The 8,623-nt window shown below is 33.9% G+C and overlaps 2 protein-coding genes across 2 annotated transcripts; one reads left to right on the plus strand and one right to left on the minus strand.

The window, feature by feature from the left end:
- The first annotated feature begins 1,025 nt into the window (after window positions 1-1,025).
- On the plus strand, window positions 1,026-6,389 carry LOC101494913 (ferrochelatase-2, chloroplastic-like). Its single transcript, XM_004503809.4, has 11 exons — window positions 1,026-1,261; window positions 1,364-1,520; window positions 2,287-2,614; window positions 2,699-2,842; window positions 3,131-3,232; window positions 3,517-3,620; window positions 3,716-3,842; window positions 4,124-4,276; window positions 5,051-5,151; window positions 5,273-5,474; window positions 5,713-6,389. Exons 2-11 carry the CDS (start codon window positions 1,423-1,425, stop codon window positions 5,935-5,937), a joined length of 1,584 nt encoding a protein of 527 aa, XP_004503866.1. The 5' UTR covers window positions 1,026-1,261; window positions 1,364-1,422; the 3' UTR covers window positions 5,938-6,389.
- A 208-nt stretch (window positions 6,390-6,597) lies between these two features.
- LOC101495245 (TOM1-like protein 5) lies at window positions 6,598-8,351 on the minus strand. Its single transcript, XM_004503810.4, has 4 exons — window positions 8,192-8,351; window positions 7,674-7,759; window positions 7,245-7,406; window positions 6,598-7,131 (listed from the first exon to the last, which is right to left on the minus strand). Exons 1-4 carry the CDS (start codon window positions 8,300-8,302, stop codon window positions 6,771-6,773), a joined length of 720 nt encoding a protein of 239 aa, XP_004503867.1. The 5' UTR covers window positions 8,303-8,351; the 3' UTR covers window positions 6,598-6,770.
- Window positions 8,352-8,623: the final 272 nt, after the last annotated feature.

The raw sequence follows: 8,623 nt of genomic DNA on the forward strand, positions 1-8,623 counted from the left end.
TTTATAGTCTCCAAAATTTGTTCGAATTAGCTATTTCTAATGTGTATAATATAGTTTAAATTAATTAATTCAAATGTGTTTTTTTTTTTTTTTGTATATTTAAGAATATTTAATGTAAAAGAAAAAACACCCTTAAAAAATATTTCGTCTAAAAATATGGTGAGGTTCCTAAAGTCTTTGATCCATTTTAAAAAAAAAGTGAAGAAAAAAACGATAGTACCGATTAAATTATTACCACTTTAAACTAAGCTACTATTTATTTGTTCTTTGTTATTTATGATAATTTCATGTCTAAAATTGTCATATTTTCCAACAATTCAAAATTCTAATTTTGCCACTATTTATAAACAACAAAATCGTTTTTCACTCATTTCACCACAAAAAATTTTGTTCAAAAAACTTATATTAAAACATATTCGTGCATCAAGATGATAAAATAAAATAAAAACAAAAAATAAAAAAACATATACACATTTGTGCACAAAAAAAGTTGTTGATTAAAAATTCAAATGTTCTAAAAGACACGTCAATTACAAAAAAAAACTTGTATCAGGTTGTTTTTATAACATTGATCCACATATTTTTAAAACAATTATTATGATATTTTTCAATTTTTTGATATCATTTTTTTAAAAGTTTTATTTATATTTGAAAGTGAAAAATAATGATTCCCAAAATAAATCAATTTTAACAAGAACATAGTGTTAAGTTTTCTTTATATCACCAACAATTTGAAGATAAATTACAAATAATATACATGTCATAAATACTCATGGGTACAAGGCCTCTACAATGGATAATTCAAAAATATATCTTCATTCATGGATTTATTTATATTAAAAATATTAAAAACAAATAATAAATCCAGAAAAAGGTGTAGCCATCAAAGGAAAAGGTCAAAAGGGAACATTTAATTTGGTAAACATATTGTCCAAATAATGACAATGAGAGAAAAAGGATAATAATAATGGAAAATAGTGGGCAGTAAAATTTGTTGAAAGATTAGATGATAAACAAAAAAAGAAAAGAAAAGAACAAGAGGTGTGTGTTTTTTTCAGTCTCACCAGTCACTCTCAATTCTCAATTCAGATTTCAGATTCAAAAACATTTATAGCATTTTTCTACCTTTAATTCATAAACACTTTCATAGTTCAAAGAAAAACCCCATAAACAAAAATAGAGAAAAAATAAAGAAAGACACTTCATTCATAGTTCACCTACTACTTGGTAGCTACCCATTTTCCCAATTTGTGGGAATTAGGTAAAGTTTATTCCTTTTTCATAAATCAATTTACGGGTTTGGTTTTTTTAGCTTGATTTTTGGTTGCTAATGACTCAAACATGTGCATTTGTGGTTGTGCAGTAATTGAAGGAAGATTTTGTGGTCAAAGTTCTGTGCTTTTTTTTTTACTGTAAAAAACTATGAATTCTCCAATTGGTGCTCCTTCATCTTCTTCTTGCTCTTATATTCGTCCTCATCCATGCCTTACTTGTGCTTCTCGTAATTTCAAGTTTCCTATGTAAGTGATCCTTTTTACAATGGTTATTTTGAACATTTTTAGTAGCCAATTATTTTGCCAAGTTTATTTTTTGTTTGTAGTTTAGTTTCTATTTGATAGGATCTGAAGTTGTGGTTATTTAATCAGAATTACCGTATTCTAAAATCTGAACTAATGGCCCTATCAATTACTCCTTATGGACTCAAATATAAGCAAAAAAGTAGTCCTAATTGGTGGAAAGTTGCATTCCATGGTTTATATGGAGTTCTATAGGGTTGAATACAAATTCAACTTTACTTTAATATAGTTATAATGTTTCTTGTACTCTTTTTTATTTTATTTTTGCTGCAAATTTCATGTACTCTTTGTTCCCTCTAAACCTTACCCGAATTGTCCATGGCCATAAATTTTGTATTTTAAGCGGCCCAATCGTCATGATTTTCACTCGAGTTCCATTTTTTTACCGTCTTTTTGAAGCTGTGAAATGCTAAATTTTTCGTTCAAATGCATTTCGTGTTTATAATTTCTTTCCAATTGTGCATCCAGGCTCAAATTGTGTAGGCTTCTTAAATTTGCATGTGTTGTATGCTAAGATAAAACTTCCATTTGTTTGTTCAAAAGTACAAACAGTTGACATTTACAATTTCACATCATCTTGATGCTCTGAAAGATCGAAAATACTCTATCTTTTCCCTCGTATGAAATTGGGTTTTTCTTGTATTTCAACTATTTTCTTACCAACTTTTACTAGAGTTTTCTAATGCTCTAATTTTCTTTATTTTCATAGGATATTGCCACAGGCAATCTGTACAACTCAAAAGGTGTACCGCTGCTCTCGAGGCCACGTGGAAGCTTCCATTAGCACTAATCCCTCGAAAAATTGCATGGTTGGAAGATTTTCTCCAGGAGGGTCTGAAGCACAACCCTTGGTTTCCAAGAAATCACTCAAAAGGCACCTGCTACCAGTGGAAGCTTTAGTAACTTCAACCACTCAAGATGTTTCTGATACGCCTCTTATTGGTGATGATAAGATCGGAGTGTTATTGTTAAACCTTGGAGGTCCAGAGACTCTAGAAGATGTGCAGCCGTTTTTGTTTAACCTTTTTGCTGATCCAGTAAAGTTCTAGCTTTAGCACAATGTTCATCTGAGGAAATTGTTTTTATCTCTATAAGTTACATTTTTCTGTACAATCATGCAGGATATTATACGATTGCCGAGGTTATTTAGTTTTCTTCAAAAGCCGTTGGCTCAATTTGTATCTGTTTTAAGAGCACCAAAGAGCAAAGAAGGATATGCTTCAATTGGCGGTGGATCCCCTCTTAGACGTATGACTGATGCACAGGCATGACACTTCCTGATAACTTTTTTCTATACACTACAACACATATTTTGTTCTCAAATTGTTAGGTAGCGCATTGGAAACTTTTTTAATTTACCAGATATTGAATTGTTACGTGTGAGAAAGAACGGTTTTTAGCTTTGTTTATGTACCAAATGCTATGAAACTTTTTCTAATGCTGTGATGTATTGTGGGGTACAATACAGTACATGTACACTACATTAAATGCTTTCTTTTGTTAATTTTTTCTCCCTCTTATTGCTCTTGTGCTTTTAATGATTTTATATACAGGCAGAAGAGTTAAAAAAATCTCTATTTGAAAAGAATGTCCCAGCCAAAGTGTATGTTGGCATGCGTTACTGGCATCCATTCACCGAAGAGGCTATTGAGCAGGTATCGATCATCTTTATCGTATATTACAGTGTCAGATTGGATTACCAATACGATATTAATAATAACAGTGTTTAGCCTCAGATTGTACGAAATTATTGCCATTCTGAATGTATAAGTTTTGTATTCTTTGGGACAATTAAGGTCACTTATGTTATTTATCAAATATTTGATCTTACAGACTATCTTCTTGAATAAACTTTAACCTTTGAGCTAACTCGTTGATCTGTTTGTGATTTACTCTCAGCCAGTCATGGTTAATTTTTCCTTTGAAATATATCATGTAGATTAAAAGGGATGGAATTACAAAGCTCGTTGTGCTTCCACTATATCCACAATTTTCAATTTCAACCAGTGGTTCAAGTTTGCGTCTCCTGGAGAGTATATTCCGGTGATTACTATAAAAATCTACTCCTATCACATCATCACACTCCAATTTATTATCTAACATCCTGTTATGATGTCAATTATTTATTGGTTCCTTAGAGAGGATGAGTATCTAGTCAACATGCAGCATACGGTAATACCTTCGTGGTACCAACGCGAAGGATACATAAAGGCCATGGCAAATTTAATTGAAAAAGAGCTAAAGAGTTTTGATTGCCCAGAGAAGGTACCACTTCATTTATATTTAAATGACAGACGTGTGGATCCTAAATATTTTCATCTTATCATTGTTATTCTTCTACTTCAAATGTTGATAGCTTATAATCTATATAGTCACTATCAGATTTGTGGTTAGGATAATAGAATGATGGCTGTAGGAATAACATAACCTACTTTTTAGCATCGATGACAGTTTTTCCGGAAATTCAAGCTTTTTTAAGCTTAAGGTTGGGTGTCAATTCATTGTAAATATTTCCTGTTAGTCCTAGTGACTAATTCTTGTTGCAGGTCATGATATTCTTTAGTGCACATGGAGTGCCACTTGCTTATGTGGAAGAGGCTGGTGATCCATACAAGGCAGAGATGGAGGAATGTGTGGATTTGATCATGGAAGAGCTTGAGAAAAGAAAGATAACTAATGCACACACACTTGCTTATCAGGTACTTTTTTATTAGAAATCTGTGATCCTCAGTTTCTGGTTTCGATGTTTTAATGCACGATGTTGATTCATAAAGTGCACAAGTACCGGTGTTTATCCAAGCTGATGATATAATGTTTACCGAGAGGGAAACTCTATCATATTTTTCATTCATCCAAAAGCGAACATTCCTGTCAAGGATGGGACATTTCCACCACAAGGAATTCAAAAGTCTAGACTTTAGAGTGAGATTTCTTTTCAGCTCAGCATTATCTATGACGAATGGCAGACCATGGCGGGAAGCCGAAAATTCACCATTTTTAGCCACCTTATCTGCCATAAAACGCCATGGTACCACCATCCTTCACAAATTGGCCATGGCGATTGTCAAAAAATATGTCATGGCGCTGATATGGCCGATGTTTAACGAAAAATTTTCAGCTTACATATATGAAGAATAAATCTGCCAGTATAGTCCTCGCCAAAGTTACAATTGGAAATTCCCTATCAAGTAGGCCATAATATTATCAACAGTTTGTGTGATTCAGCTGACATAGAGAAAACTCTTTGCTAAAAATAATCCTCTTCAATATAGATCTCGAGAAACCGTGCAAAGACTTCTCAACAGCATTCTTGCTGAGGACTAGATTTAATCAAGTCAATAGATGCTGCAGATAACTTATCTCTGCAGTACACAATAAATATGCACCAGCCTCTTCCTATGGCCAAATCTTGTTACTGCTTTTAGATACACTCTTTTCCAAATTTCTAACAGTTTCTTATAATTCTTGTACAGAGTAGAGTTGGACCTGTGGAATGGTTAAAACCTTATACAGATGACACAATAATTGAACTTGGGAAAAAGGGAGTAAAAAGTCTGCTGGCTGTACCAATTAGGTAACATCAACCTTGTTTTTTATTTATGATTTTACTACTATCCGTAAAGTTATCAAATTCTCTCTCTGACCGGCATTGAGAGTAAGTAACACTAGTATTTGGTTTAACTTCTTTATTACAGCTTTGTCAGTGAACATATTGAAACACTAGAAGAAATTGATGTTGAATACAAAGAATTGGCTTTAGAATCTGGAATCGAAAAATGGGGCCGTGTTCCTGCTCTGGGATGTGAAGCCACTTTCATTTCAGACTTGGCAGATGCTGTAATCGAGAGTCTCCCATACGTCGGTGCAATGGCAGTTTCAAACCTTGAAGCTCGACAGGTACTCTTATCGACTCTCATATTTATATTTTTCTATTCTAGAAAGAAAATATTTTATTCAATGTTATCTGTTGAGTTGTCGTAGATACACATGCCAGTACCTTAAGAGATTAGTCTGACTCTTGATCTGGGATAACAGTGAGTTTACCCAAAAAAAGATACATAGATGTAATAGTGCATTCTGTAGTTTTGCATGCTTTCATTGTGCAATCTAAAAGAAAGTTTTGGTTTGTTGGCAGTCTCTGGTTCCCCTGGGCAGTGTAGAAGAGTTATTGGCAGCATATGACTCGCAACGTAGGGAGTTGCCACCCCCTGTACTGGTGTGGGAATGGGGATGGACTAAAAGTGCTGAAACTTGGAATGGAAGAGCAGCTATGATTGCTGTGCTGCTTCTGTTGTTTTTAGAAGTCACCACTGGAGAGGGATTTTTGCACCAGTGGGGAATATTGCCCTTGTTTAGGTGAATGAGCCCTACCCTCCACTCGATGGCAATGGAATTTAGTTTTGCTTGTATATGTATACCATTAGCATAATCACAAATGCCCCTTACAATCGAAGTCATGCACTCAGAGAAGGAGTTCTAAAATCTAGTTTAGTCACAGCTTTTGTGGATGGTAAGAGAAAAATTATGTATAGTGATTTCCTCTTGTATGTATCTAAAGCATTTTTATTTGGGCTTCATGAATCTGTGATAGCTGTTGTAGCTTAAAAAGCAGTTATTGGCATAACAAGTTCCTTGAGAACTTATGAGAGACTTTGTCAATTGTACTATGTTGTTGACAAGAGAGATAGAGTTTGAATCGGGTGCAGAAATTCTTGTTCATTTTGTTTGCTTCCTGGCTTGTCAACACCAGACTATAGGTTCGAACTTGGTTTTATTATTTGGTCAATAAGAATTCAGGCTTGTTAAGACTGATTTTATTGTTTTATTTTTCAATAAGAACCTTTGTGCCAATAATACAAAGTTTAGTGGACTCTTCACCCCCTACAAGTTGGGTGCTTTTTCCATTACAACATGCACTTCAAACGGACAAAAACACAATTGATTCTTTTGAAACAAGGCAACGGGGATTCTGACTTCCGCTGGAGATAGGGTACTACGAAAAGAAATTGATCAGGGAATATCAATAAAGAAAAAGCTCTCCACAGGTTGCTCCTTGCATCTGGAATGTACAAAACCTCAAGTCATGGTCAATTGCCTCAGAGAGCTCCTTATTACATGCAACATATATATAATTCACACACCCCACCAACTCTATAAAAAAAAGTTAAAAAGAAGATTCTTCTGTTAAAGAAATCAATCACTAAAATCAAAGCTTCCACTCTGCGAGCTGCTGCCATTGCGGCTATGTAACGAGAGGCCTCTGATATGGCCAGCCAAAGTGGCACTGTCCTTATTATGCTGAAAATATCTTTCTCTCTCAGTGTGCTTTGCAGGTGGTGGTGGAATTGCAACATGAGGAAGCTCCCCGTTGTGTTTTGCACTTGGAGGAGGAGCTACAACAGGTACAGGACGAGCATTAGCTTCTTGAGATGGCTCTGAAGAGAGTGGCCTTATTAGCGGACGGTTGAGTCTCTCTTCAAGCAAACCCAATTGAGGAAACCGAGGTTTAGTTTCTTCATCTTCAGGCCTTACACAAGCTTTTCCTTTGCGTAATCTGCAAGTATCAGGCATTGTTGGTCATACAGAGATGAATGAATACTCAAATACCGAGTTTAAATGTTCATTAAAGGGGAATAACTTTAGATTATTCAATAACCAGCAAGGCACCTTAGGAATAACTGTTCGGGTTCTTCCTCCTCCTCTGCTTCTTCATGGTCAAAGTGATTCGCAGTTGTTGTAACTTTGCTTGAAAGCAGGTCATCGTGTCTTGCTAGAACTTTCTGAAGCTGCTCATTCAATTCAATTGCTCGGGAAACTGTCCTCTCGTCTCTACAAAAATCCAAGAAAAAAAAGTTGAACCAAAAACTAACCATAGAATAAATGCATGCATGCACAAATACACCAATATTAAAGAAATTTACATTAATGAAAAATATTCCAGTTTAAGAACAGTTAACCACTCCACTAGTCATTTGTTGTATTTCAAACAGTGATTAAATAGCCATTTATCGCCTTAATTGCTTCTATACAAAGAAAATATATTTATACCAATTGTATTTGCTTTTGGTAGTAAAAAGAAATTTAAAGCAGCCTTACCGAGAAGCCATCACAAGATGCATTACCCTCTGCTTTTGAAATGAACATTGCTCAACAAGGTCAAGGGTGAATTCATCTCTTGCTCCCTAGAAAATAATTCAGATTCAGCAAAAAGTGTACTATGATTATTTACATGTTTCCTAAGAACATCACAGGTCTTTTGGTTCACAAGACAAGATAAAAAAAAGTATCAAGAGAGCGTCATAGTCATTTGTCAATTTCTTCCAGTTGACAGCTAATGCCTCATAATTTTTATTTTTCTGTAAAATCTTGAAGTTTGCGATATTTGGATATTATTTATTTTACTAAAAAAGTAGTTACTATGCAGTTTTTATCATTATCTGAAGCACTAGCTTTAACCTCTCAACCTCCTTTCTTGTTGTCTACTCAAACCGATAATCAAAAAAAAATTGAGGCGAGACATATCGATGTATCTAATATGAGTCGAGATAATGCGCAAATTATAATATTCTTGGAGTGTGAAATTCTAGTTTCATTATGAAAGATCCTTGGCGAACCTGAGGATTTTGGACATCAACAGTATCAAGGACTTCTTTTAGAACTTCCAATGCATTACTAGCCTTTTGGATAATGCTGCAAAATGTAATTGCAAAATAAGAGATGTTCATAGATGATGAAAGATTGCAACGATAACAAATTTCTTTAGAATGACATTTTTCCACCAGATCAAGAATCACCCATGCCTCTGAATTTAAAAAACACACACACACACAAAGGAACAAAGAAAAAGCACCAAACTGAAAATAGATTTTAAAATTAATCTGCCTTCATTTATTTCATTAAATAAACGCTATTGTATTTGGACAAATTTTTGTATCTGCTTTCCATCCCCAAAATAAATAAATTATTATTATTATTATTATTATTATTATTATTATTATTATTATTATTATTATTATTATTATTATTATTATTATTATTATTATTAT

The sequence above is a fragment of the Cicer arietinum genome, chromosome 6 (genome assembly GCF_000331145.2).
Source record: "Cicer arietinum cultivar CDC Frontier isolate Library 1 chromosome 6, Cicar.CDCFrontier_v2.0, whole genome shotgun sequence".
Taxonomy (NCBI): Eukaryota; Viridiplantae; Streptophyta; class Magnoliopsida; order Fabales; family Fabaceae; genus Cicer; species Cicer arietinum.

What these genes read in the sequence shown, in the direction of transcription:
- LOC101495245 (XM_004503810.4), bottom strand. Translation starts at nt 8,302, where the DNA reads ATGAACATCTCTTATTTTGCAATTACATTTTGCAGCATTATCCAAAAG. An exon ending in CATCTTGTGATGGCTTCTCG is followed by an intron (nt 7,407 to 7,673) that starts GTAAGGCTGCTT and finishes GGATTTTTGTAG; the next exon opens with AGACGAGAGGACAGTTTCCC. An exon ending in CCCGAACAGTTATTCCTAAG is followed by an intron (nt 7,132 to 7,244) that starts GTGCCTTGCTGG and finishes TGATACTTGCAG; the next exon opens with ATTACGCAAAGGAAAAGCTT.
- LOC101494913 (XM_004503809.4), top strand. Translation starts at nt 1,423, where the DNA reads ATGAATTCTCCAATTGGTGCTCCTTCATCTTCTTCTTGCTCTTATATT. An exon ending in CGTAATTTCAAGTTTCCTAT is followed by an intron (nt 1,521 to 2,286) that starts GTAAGTGATCCT and finishes TTATTTTCATAG; the next exon opens with GATATTGCCACAGGCAATCT. An exon ending in GTTTTGATTGCCCAGAGAAG is followed by an intron (nt 3,843 to 4,123) that starts GTACCACTTCAT and finishes TTCTTGTTGCAG; the next exon opens with GTCATGATATTCTTTAGTGC.